Source organism: Syngnathus scovelli, chromosome 21, assembly GCF_024217435.2.
Source record: "Syngnathus scovelli strain Florida chromosome 21, RoL_Ssco_1.2, whole genome shotgun sequence".
Lineage (NCBI taxonomy): Eukaryota > Metazoa > Chordata > Actinopteri > Syngnathiformes > Syngnathidae > Syngnathus > Syngnathus scovelli.
This window is the reverse complement of record NC_090867.1, coordinates 3,346,005-3,357,500: the sequence shown is the minus strand read 5'-3', so window position 1 is coordinate 3,357,500 and position 11,496 is coordinate 3,346,005. Positions and strand designations below refer to the sequence as shown.

General features: G+C 53.5%; 1 protein-coding gene across 4 annotated transcripts in view; it reads left to right on the top strand.

Annotated features, from left to right (window-relative positions):
- The window catches only part of LOC125991091 (glutamate receptor ionotropic, delta-1), a 21,449-nt gene extending 10,831 nt beyond the window's left edge, over window positions 1–10,618 (top strand). For 2 of the 4 annotated variants that reach the window (XM_049758633.2, XM_049758631.2), the window contains 15 exons: window positions 547–752; window positions 1,845–1,898; window positions 3,373–3,546; window positions 3,660–3,821; window positions 3,901–4,020; window positions 5,796–5,897; window positions 6,014–6,136; window positions 6,195–6,269; window positions 6,353–6,695; window positions 6,835–6,973; window positions 7,370–7,565; window positions 7,625–7,791; window positions 8,071–8,317; window positions 8,919–9,051; window positions 9,204–10,618. In XM_049758633.2, coding sequence (XP_049614590.1) covers window positions 547–752; window positions 1,845–1,898; window positions 3,373–3,546; window positions 3,660–3,821; window positions 3,901–4,020; window positions 5,796–5,897; window positions 6,014–6,136; window positions 6,195–6,269; window positions 6,353–6,695; window positions 6,835–6,973; window positions 7,370–7,565; window positions 7,625–7,791; window positions 8,071–8,317; window positions 8,919–9,051; window positions 9,204–9,616 — 2,654 coding nt within the window. In that variant the 3' untranslated portion in view covers window positions 9,617–10,618. The remainder of the gene's footprint in view (window positions 1–546; window positions 753–1,844; window positions 1,899–3,372; window positions 3,547–3,659; window positions 3,822–3,900; window positions 4,021–5,795; window positions 5,898–6,013; window positions 6,137–6,194; window positions 6,270–6,352; window positions 6,696–6,834; window positions 6,974–7,369; window positions 7,566–7,624; window positions 7,792–8,070; window positions 8,318–8,918; window positions 9,052–9,203) is intronic. The other 2 variants (XM_049758634.2, XM_049758632.2) reach the window with 1 other exon arrangement.
- Window positions 10,619–11,496: the final 878 nt, after the last annotated feature.

Here is an 11,496-nt window from a genome sequence, read left to right as displayed (position 1 = left end):
AGGCCGGACGCCTCGGCGGGCAGCTTGACTGACGGCTGACAGGTGTCTTATCGGCTCACTTGTCCCCTCCTCGGCTGAGAGGCCGAGCCGAATGACGCCGACAAGCCGATGGGGTCGGTGGCCTCAAATCTCCTCTGACGTCCTTCCTTGCCAGATGGAAGACAATTAGCGTGACCCGAATGCAGCGCTGCTACTTGCTAGACAGATGACTGACAATTTATTGCTGAATTCATGGGCGTATCGAATGATGTGGCCACCATGACAAAATATGAAAATCAGATTTTAGCAGGCATTGAAGGTCACGCGGCAAGTGCTGTGCATTTGCCCGCCAGCCCGTTTGATTTACGTCGGGTCTGAGACGTACAGGGGGACGAGATGGAGGACGGTCGCGATGTGCCGCCGACACGACGTCAATCCTGTGCATGACGACGAGATGAGATTAGACCGGACGCTTGCGCGGGTCTCGACGGACGGAAAATACACGAATGATGGATAGATTCCGATCTCTTTGTCAATGAAAAAAAGTCTGTGCGTCTTCCGTTGCAGACATGCGAGGCCTTCAGGGTTTCCTGGATCAGGCGTGTCGAGAAGGCCTGGACGTGTCTCTGCAGCGGGTGGACAAGAACATCAGTCAGGCCTTCAGCGACCTGTTCACTTCCATGAGGACGGAAGAACTCAACCGATACCGTGACACGCTCCGCCGTGCCATCCTGCTGCTCAGCCCGCGTGCCGCACACGCCTTCGTGCAGCAGGTGGGCAAAACGTGCATGTCAAATGTTTGTTGAGCGCAAGATCAATAGACATGTTGCTGTGCGCGTGCTCTAAGCCTGACAAAAATTGCGCTAACACAAATTTCAGATAGCCGTATGTCCACTTTGGAAGCTGTAGTCTGTCTGCAGCCATATTGTTTGGGAGAGTCAATCAAACACTCAGGCACCACGCGCATACACACATTGGCACCAAACACAGGCACAATGTTAGATGCATATTCGTAGGAGCAGGATAGAAGATGCCTCAGGGTGGTGACAAGACACACACACACACAGTGTTGCATACAAATGGTCAGGAAGCTGGATGGCTGGTCTCTTAGCAACAGACTGCTAGAGGCGCTTGTAAGATCAGCGTAAAAATGACACCTCATCAGTCAGTCAGTCAGTCAGTCAGTCAGTCAGTCAGTCAGTCAGTCAGTCAGTCAGTCAGTCAGTCAGTCAGTCAGTCAGTCAGTCAGTCAGTCAGTCAGTCAGTCAGTCAGTCAGTCAGTCAGTCAGTCAGTCAGTCAGTCAGTCAGTCAGTGTGTCTGTGGGCACGTGTGTATCAAAGTGCATTTGTGTGCATTCACATGAATGTAAAGTCATGACTCAGCACTTTTGCTGTGGTTGTGTGTGAGTGGTAACGCGTGTGTGTGTGCACGCACATGGGAGAGAGTGTTCATATTGTGAACGTAGTCATGACTCATGTTCTATTAATTTGTAGTCTATCAGATTGGCTGGTGCATTTTGCTTCCATTTCCATGGTAACAATGCAAACAATGCGCACATGCGTACATCGGTGCGCCGAGGGCTTGGGTGGCGTTAGATGTGCCGGGGCATTGTGTCATTTGCATCCACTCACAGGTGTGTTGGCTCTCCTTGTCTGTATTTGTATCGCCATGGCGACCCTAATGGCCTCCCTTCCATCTGAATGCAAATGGCCCACCGTCGGCTGGACTGATGCTTAGCAGATTGAGAGCAGACAAACCGCAGCGACGTATCGATCGATTTGACCGAGTGTCGTGTGTCGTGACTTTTGTGAGGCTTGTTTGCGTTTGGTGTGTAACAAATGTTCTGCTTGTGTCATGTGTGCAGGCGGTGGAAACCAATCTGGCCTCCAAGGACAGCCACTGGGTATTTGTCAACGAGGTACGTCCTTTTATGACATCATCAACGCCGTTGCGGTCACGCAGTCATTTTTCTCGCCGTCTGCTCTGCTTTGATGCAAGCGTCAATGTTTGCAGTCAATTAACAGTGTCAATGAGCGTGTTAGCGTGTGCGCGCTTTGCCACACACTGCGGGCAGAATCCCCCTTTTGCGACAACAGCTTCAAAGTGACGCTTTAACTAATCACACGGAGCGTTTGCTAATGAACATGAAGAGTGAACGCTCCCCCCGAGACATTTCAGAGGCTTTGCATTTCTTCATGAAAATTCTTGGAAAATCAAAAAAATCAAAACAAGGATGACTGATAGTAAAGGGGGGCAAAACGCTGAGCATTCTAAGTACAACACGCTAATGCTGCTAACGCTAAAAAGTAGCAACAATGACCATGCTAAGCTAAAGAGATGAAGCCTTCGAACAGAGCCTCGAGGAATGCCTTTGGGTCAAGTCATCCAATTTTGCTCAAAGTCTGATTGATGACTGCAGTCTTTGTGTGCTGAGCTCTGCTAACAAATTGACACAATTGAAAGGATCCCAAAGTGTAACGTAGCTTCCAAAGCAACTCATATTTTAGGAGACCCCTAACGACCTCCGAGTGACCAGCGTGAGGCTTTGAAGTGCTAATGAGATAATTAGCGGACAAAAGGTAACTGGCCGGGCTCCTGAGCCACCCGCGTCCACTCGCTCATCCGTCTTCCTTCGCTCGCCTTTCAATCGCCAACGCCTGCAGGGGAGAACAATCGCTAACTCAAAGGGGAGCGGGATTAAGAGGTGAATGTCTCTTTCATCAACAATTAGCTGCACATTAGTGGCATAAACTGGAAAAATAACATGTCCGCCATATTTCAAGAACAAACTGTGACCCCCCCCTTGCAAAAAAAATGTTGCAGTGATTTGGTTGCGTGTTAATAGCCACAGCACATCACCACATCAACACGTTACGCTCGAGTGCGTTCGGCCCAAAACTGCCCGCCTTTTATTTTCCTCGAGATGAGCCAAACACATTAGCTTCCATTTGCTGCAGCCAAATGGATGCTAATGCGCCCATTTGCTTTTTTTTTTTTCCACGCTGCGAGAAATGCACTCCATCCATAGTGTATGTGTACGCGCACGTCAAGCTGCATGCTAGCCTGCCGGGAGCTAAACCTTGGTGCGCGTCACATCTGGCTTGTCTTCATTATTTGAGGCCTCCTCAAGTCATTTACTCTTCAGGAACCACTCAGATCCCTTTACGAGCGGCGCGTGTGCTCAAAGGGACCAAACTCATGGATTTTTTCCACGTGGAAATCTTTTATTGAGCTTTCAGTAATGCGGCTGAGGTTTGCCAGAAGATGATAAAAAAAAAAAAAATCCATATTTGTATTCCGGTGGCTGTGATGAGGTTCAGCCTTGGGCTCATGTCACGTGACTTGCGTACGCTTTGCAAGGCATTTAACCAAACATCTCCCGGCCGCCGCAGGAAATCAGCGACGCCGAGGTCCTGGAGCTTACCGACGGCGCGCCGGGGCGCATGACGGTCGTCCGGCAGATTTTCCCACTGTGGAAAGACGGCGGCGCTCGATGCGTCAGACACAACCATCGCATCTCGTCACTGCTGTGCGACCCTCGGGAAGGCTACCTGCACAACCTGGAGGTAACGGCTAAGTTGGCTTTTGTCTGAAAATGTAGCTGGATCCCCTTCGGCCTCCATACAGAGCACAAGCTGTGGCCCTCAAAGGCACCTTCCTCCCTTTGGTGTCCTGCCAGGTCTCCAACCTGTACCTGTACGACAGCGTGCTGATGCTGGCCAACGCTTTCTACAGGAAGCTGGAGGACAGGAAGTGGCACAGCATGGCCAGCCTCAACTGCATCAGGAAGTCCACCAAGCCCTGGAACGGAGGCTGGTCCATGCTGGAGACCATCCGGAAGGTTGGTGACGGACGTGCTCCGAGCGTTTCTTGTGTGTCGAACGTTAAGCGCTACAGTTGAACTTGTGCTGCGTCGCCAGGGCAACATCACGGGGCTGACGGGCACCATGGACTTCAAGGACGCCGGGGCCAACGCGCACGTCCACTTTGAGATCCTAGGCTCCAGTTTCGGCGAGACCTTCAGCAAGGACATCAAGCGGGTGAGCCGACCCAGGCGCTAAAATGTTACCAACATGGCGTCGTTGGAAGTGTTTGGATGCTCAAAAGTCACAGCACCGCCAAGTGGTGGATGTGACGCTTTCTCACGCACACACACATATGCATTCTACTACATAGTATGAATGCGCTGTTAGGTTACCGATTCTAGTTATTGATCTGACTCCAAATTGCGATCAACACTTAACACATAAATTGCTATGTCCTAATCCACACACTGGCGCACCTAACAATTTTGCGAGTTCGTTCTGTCAAAGAGAAGACCAGTAGATCAATCAGACCAAATTTACCAATTGTTTATTCCTGACAAAGCGCACTAATACAGGCCTGGGTCCCGGGTCCCTCACACTAAAACTCGTGCGTTTTTGTGACCACCAAAAGACGACACATTCTTCCGGGTTGCCCAGTTTTAAAGAAACACAATATGAATATTAAAGCATGCAAAATATTGTGAGATGATTGGTCGATGGCCATCTCCTCCCCGTGTCGGCGTTATCGCTGAGGTCAGGTGGTTGGATTTCCCCGCGAAGCCGGGCCACATAGACGTGCTGTTGTTCTCGTTCCTCAACGACCTTGAGATGTTCTCGTCCGGTACTCCCTGTCTGGGCCTATACACAACACTTCATGCAGTTTGCCTGCACATTCTTCGCCAACCACCAATCCACACGAGCACTCCAATACTAGATATTATATTAATATGATTATAAGTTTAACATAACCTTAAAAATATGTTTGCAAACTGCCGAAAGCACATTTCCCTTTAGCGCACATGCATTTTCATTGCTGCTTGTTTTCATTAAACACGCACGTGTAATTGACACCCTGTCTCATACGCATGCAAAGCCATTTCAGGGATTTAGGATCTTGTGGGGTCCACGTGTCAGCACGCACGCACACACACACAAGGTTGCTGCAGTAATGAAGATTTAATCATCTGGCCTCTCACTTTGAGTTATGAGTCCCTGTGTACTTTGTAATGGCCGTGGTCTTCACGCATACACGCACATACGCGCACTTAATCGAGCACTCACGAAAACACACACATGCACAAAGACAGATTGTCGTTATTAGCATGCTCGGTCCATGTGGCCTCATTAATATGCATGCACATTAAAATGTTCACGCTCATTAATATGCATGCTGATTAAGATCCTGTGGTCAGATGGCTTGATTAAATCCAGCAGCTCGCCACTCATTTGTTGCGCTCCTTTTGAGTCGTGCAGATGAAGCGCGTCCTGATCAATCACGCCGATCGGATTGGGAAGGTTTGAACCTTCTGAGCGGCAACAATGCGGCTGTGAGGAGCTAGCTGCATGTCTGCCTTTTGGCCAGGCGCGGGCTAGCGTCGCTTTGGCGCTGCCGTCTCATCTCATCTCGGCTAGCGTGTTTTGGCTAATTAGCGCCGGTCGCTTTGCGCTCATTTTAACACCGGGCGGCGCGGTCATTAAGGAACAATAACGGCCGTGCGAGCGCCGACTGCATTAGCTAACGAGGCTAATTAGCTCCCTTCGCACCACGTTGCCGTCGACAGCGGCGCGCGCCCCGCTTATTAGCCGCGGTGGCTAATGCGCACTTTGTTATCTTTTCTTGCCAGTGATCACAATGGAGACAAAGGCTAATGGCACCCACGTCACCGGCACAAACTTTGAAACGCCATCAATTGAATAGCGGGGATTTTGCCATCTTGTCGCCATGGCAACGGCCGTGCGTTTGAATCCTGGACGCTGCTGACCTCCTGTCTTGTTTTGCTTTCGTGCAGTTGGCCACGTGGGACCCGGTGCGCGGCCTGAACGGTAGTTTGAAAGAGAGCCGCATCGAGAGTGGCATGCAGGGAGTCACCGTCAAAGTGGTCACCCTGCTGGTACGCACTACATTTTATCCAATTCGCTCATCAAACACAACCACAAAGACAAACAAAAATTCACACCTCATCCCAATAGTTGTCGTAAATGTTGACCCGAGTGACCGTTTTGGCAGGAGGACCCGTTTGTGATGGTCGCGGAGAACATCCTGGGCCAGCCTAAACGCTACAAAGGCTTCTCCATTGACGTGCTGGATGCTTTGGCCAAGAACCTGGGCTTCAAGTATGAGATCTACCAGGTGAGCGCCCCCCCTCACTGACTCTGCACTTTCTGAAATGTTGATGGCGGTCCCGCAGGTGTCGGACAGCAAATACGGGTCTCAGCTTTCCAACGGCTCCTGGAATGGGATGATCGGCGACCTGATCAACAAGGTGAAGCCCTCGATGCCGCCGATGGCGTCTGGCCGTCTTTTGCCGTGGGCAAATAAGCGAGCGTAAATGCTGTGTTGGCGCAGAGAGCCGACCTGGCCGTGTCGGCCATCACCATCACGCCTGAGCGCGAGAACGTGGTGGACTTCAGCAAGCGCTACCTGGACTACAGTGTGGGCATCCTGCTAAGGAAGCCCGAAGAGAAGATCAACATCTTCTCGCTCTTTGTGCCTTTCGACTTGGCCGTGTGGGCCTGCATCGCCGCCGCCGTCCCGCTGGTGGGCGTCCTCATCTTCCTGCTCAACCGGCTGCAGGCGCTGCGCTCGTCGGCTGCCCGCAACGCGCCGCCGGGCCAGCCTGCTGAGGGTTCGGTCGCCGGATCCCTGCACGGCGCCGTCTGGATCGTCTACGGGGCCTTTGTGCAGCAAGGTTAGCTCCGTTTGTCTGTCCTGGTGCGCTTTTTCCACCATCAACCGCCGTAACCAAATCTGTCATTGGTGGGGGCGGTGCCATAAAGAAAAGCCATAACATGTGCCTCGCTGAGCTTGGCCCGCCCGTGTGTTTGCAGGTGGCGAAGGCGCGGTGGGCTCGGTGGCGCTGAGGATCGTCATGGGCAGCTGGTGGCTCTTCACGCTCATCGTATGCTCGTCGTACACGGCTAACTTGGCGGCGTACCTGACCGTCTCCCGCATGGACCACGCCATACGGTAAGCGCCTCCTTGGCCCTCTTGGAATGGCAACGCAAACACACTGCTGAACATGTACAAATCCACAGCAGGAGCTCCTAAATGGAGCGGACTGCAAAATTTGAAGAAAAAAAAAACAAGCCCTCCGGCGTAAGATGATTCATATGAAATTGAGCAGATGCAAAAAAGTGAAGAGGAAGTGCTTCTCTGTTTTGGCTTGACGCAGCAATTGTGGCTGGCGTGCCGCTTGGACACGGAAGACCTTTGCTTACCTAGTCTGACTGTCCCTTCACTGGCACACGCCGGCGAGTGTCCCGGGCGCCGCCCGCCCCGCCCGCCTGTCGCCTCGCATCATAGTTATTTGTCCACCGGGTGGACTGACGTTGATTAAGGTGTGCCGCGGTTGACCCATTGCAGGTCCTTCCAGGACCTGTCGCGGCAGATGGAGGTGGACTACGGCACGGTGAGGGACTCGGCTGTGTACGACTACTTGCGCAACAAAGGCACCAACCCGCTGGAGCAGGACGGCACCTACGCCGAGCTGTGGAGGACCGTCAGCAAGAACGGCGGCCTGGACTTCTCCGTTTCCAGCCCCTCGGAGGGCATCCGCAAGGTGGGTGTCGCCACCGATGGCGCTCTCCTGTGAGATTGTGAGCACGTGTGTCGGCGCAGGCCAAGAAGAGCGCATACGCCTTCCTGTGGGACATGGCGGCGTTGGAGTACGCGGCGCTGACGGACGACGACTGCGCCGTCACTGTGTCGGGCAGCGGCGTCGGCAGCAAAGGCTACGGCATCGCCTTGCAGCACGGCAGTCCCTACAGGGACCTCTTCTCACAAAAGTAAGCCATCGGTTGCCAGAATGTCAACTCCTCATCTTAAGTGTTGTTTTTTTGTTCCGTGTGTGGCCGTGACGACCTCAAAGATGCTCACCGCTGAGAAGGATGCAGAGCTCAGACTTTTTTCTCACATCTGAGAAAAAAGCCGCGGGGTGAAAAATGTGCCGCGTGAAAACAAGTCAAAGTCAGCCAAGCTGCCAAAAATAAGTCGACGTGTTGGTCACGCCCGACTTTGTGGGACAATTCATGCGATCGCTCTCTCAGAGCTTTCTTCTTTGACAGAATCCTAGAGCTGCAGGAAAAGGGCGACCTGGATGTCCTGAAGCAAAAGTGGTGGCCCCGCGCCGGGCGCTGCGACCTGAGCGGCTACGCCAGCGCGCACCCAGACGGCCGCTCGCTCAAGCTGCACAGCTTCGCCGGTGTCTTCTGCATCCTGGCCGCCGGGCTGCTGCTGGCCTGCCTGGTGGCCGGCCTGGAGGCCTGGTGGGGCGGGCACGGCTGCCGCCGACGCCGCCACGCGCCCAAAGAGGTGAGCCAGCTGCCCACCGCGCTTCGCTCCAAGGATCCTGCCCGAGCCCCGTCTGCTTCCTTTTTAATCTGCCGCCATTTTGCATGTTTTCACGGCATCATTTCACGGCACCCCTCTGCCTGCCCGAGGCCTCGCTCGTCTTTACAAGCCGCCGACGTGCCGCTCGCTCGCCTCCTCCACGGCTTTATCCTTCCTTTTTTATTCGCCTCGGTCGGCCGTGAAACATGCTGAGTGTCTGGGAATGTCCGACACGTCTTCATAAAAGCCTTCCTAAGATCCCTTTTATCGTCTTTGCAAACTCCCGCGCTCATCCTAAGATCCTCGTAACGTCGTCATAAAAATCGGACGTGAAGTTTGTTTGCGCGACGTCACTGGCCGATTCGGACACAAGCAGTGATTTGCCGCCACGTTGTCGCATCGACAGGCAGTTTTAGAATCTAGTTTCTGGCAGGAGCTCAGCATCGTCTTATCTTATTGGGGACCTTCTTGGGTGGCGGCGGGTCCCTCAAGTGGAGCGCGAGCAACCAAACGCTCATCTTGAGTGGCAGACGGCTACGTTGTCTCCTGCTGTGTTTGACGCTGGCTGTGTGCTGTCGTGCAGGTCGCTAAGGATTACGGGCTGGCTTTGGTTTCGGGTCCGTTGACTTATAGTGACTTTTCTCCGTCCGAGGGGAGGAGGGACGTTTGGCCAGACGCGGGGAGAGGCTGGCAGCCAGCGCTTGCCGTTGGCACAGGTCAGAATAGAGCCCGCCTTCATTCGACTCGTACTTCGGTGGCCGCGTTTGATTTCAAGCCCTCGGGCGTCGGCGGTTGCGCGGCGGCGAGGGCGGCGGCCATTGCACGCATGCAAGCGACAAAAGCTCAGCCTCTGTGTCCCTCCCCGTAGGACAAGGAGGTCAACCTGGAACAGGTGCATCGGCGTATGAACAGTCTTTTGGACGAGGACTTGGTCCACAAGCAGATTCCCGGCCCCTCTATCGAGATCTCTGCGCTGGACATGGGCAGCGTGGCGCCCGGCCAGGCGGGCCTGCTGCCTCCGGGCCTCTCTGTGACCACCTTCCTGCCCAGGGAGGGGCCGCCGCCGCCACTGCCGCCGCCCGTGAGCCACCCTCACCTTGGGGGGACCCTGGGCCGGACGCTGCCCCAGCTGCCTGGCCAGCACCCTGGCAGCGGCGCGCTGGCGCCCCAGCTGGTGGCCAGCATGCAGTGCAAGCACAGGGCACCCAACGGGGGGCTCTTCCGCCAGAGCCCTGGCAAGGTGGCACTCTATCAGGCCGGACCCCTCACCGCAGCCATTGATGCCACCCACAGCACCTCCATTTAGGCTGACCAGGTGTTTTTTCTACCCGCCCCTCGCCACTTGACTTTTCTGCTGCTGTAAATTGGTGTATATAACAACAAGTGGGCCCCAAATGTATTTTGAATATTCCCCACTTTTCAACTCGCATTCTACAAAATATATTGTGTATATAAGGCGTGCATATACAGGTCTCAATATAGCCACCAGAAGTTTTCTAAAGTTAGTCCAACACGTGACAGAAGCTAAATTTACGGTGATTGTTTTCTCGATGGCTCAAAAAAAAGCAAGCGCTTTCCATTTGCCGCTCCGCAATTGTTTTTGAACGTCACCGTCGCCATGACGACAGACAGATTTAATCCCAATCGTTATCTTTAATCAAAGTTCATCTTGTTTCATTTCCTCCCCCTAATGAAAAAGTCAAACTTCATTAGATGCTAATGTTGGCACGGGTCAGCGTTATTTGATCTCAGGCGATGATGCTCGGCTCTGGTTACCGTGACGAGGCTGCTCCAAACGCACGCAAAAAAAAAACAACTTTTTTGGGTCAGAATGGAGTGAAACAGACGAGAGTCGACCGTCTGGCCGCCATTCACGCTCCTCGCCTCCTCCATCGTGAGTCAAAGCTTCGTTGGGGCCCCCGGGCGCTTTTCTTCACTGCCGTGTGCTGGAAAAGTTTAGCTTAGCATGCTAAATGTCTGCGATCTTTCCTCACTCATCACAGGCGGGCAAAAGTTGAATGGCGACAGCTGGACTATTCTTTGAGGTGTGGCCTTGTCAAAATGTTTTTTGTCCACTTTGTGGTGTGCCCACTCACAAATGTTAACGCACCTAAATTTTCCAACTGAAGCGGTCCCGTCGCGTGCGTTCAACTTTTGCTTAACGTCGGCTGGCTGGCTGTCGGGATGCCGCCGCCCGCTTGTCTTTTGTGCTCCAACAAAAGGACTTTAATTTATGGCCACGCCGCTCTTTCTTATCTTTAATAAAGAAGTATGTTTACAACACGGCAGGCTGGTCTTCTTTTGAGCAGCCTGACGTTTTCCTTGCGGCTCGTCAGCTGTCCTCTGCCCTCGCGCTCACCGGCGGACGCCGCCGCTGACTCGGCAGATGGCGTGTGCAGGGGCGCGTGCAGAATATTTTTAAGGGGGTGGCCAGGGTGACGACAGACCTCAGTGAGGGCTTTGATGACTACCAATTGTGCACAACGTCGCGCTCCTAATCAGGCGAGGAGTCTTCATCAAAAGCACCGTTGGGCTGAGCTTCATTTGAGACGTGGCCACGCAGTCGCTCACGCCTCCCGCTCTGGCGCTGGCAGCCGGAGCCCGTAAAAGTGGGTTCGGTCCGGTCGCGGCGGAACAGTTATGGGCCGAGACGCCGCCTGCTCGGGAGACGGGTCAGTGGCGGTGCGACGGCGAGGAGCTCCGATTAGCTCTGAAAGCGCGCGGCGTGAAATGAAAGCTAACCATAAATATGCAAATAGAATGAGAGTTCCGTGCTGCTGCCTTGGCGTAATGATGGCGACGCTACAGTGGCGCCTTCAAATCAGTTCCTCATTGAAATGCAACAAGCAGGGAGGGACTTCCAATCCAGGAAATGGCCAAAGAGCGTCTGCTCGCTCGATATTGAAGTCCAATGTGCTTTTGTAACTCACGGATGAGCCACAACCGCTGAAAACCATTTTTTGACCTTCAGCTGGTCTTTGAGTTGAGCTAGCTGACATTGACTGGCGACCGGTCGGTTGTTTTTCTCGGGCGTCTTGTCGGCTTTTGATTTGAAAATCAGTTTGACGGGCAAAAAATGTCAGCAGAGGTGAGCGTTGATTAGCAGCTTGGCTCGCACACACCGCACGCTGACCTTTTGCAAATGGGAGGAAAGACATGAC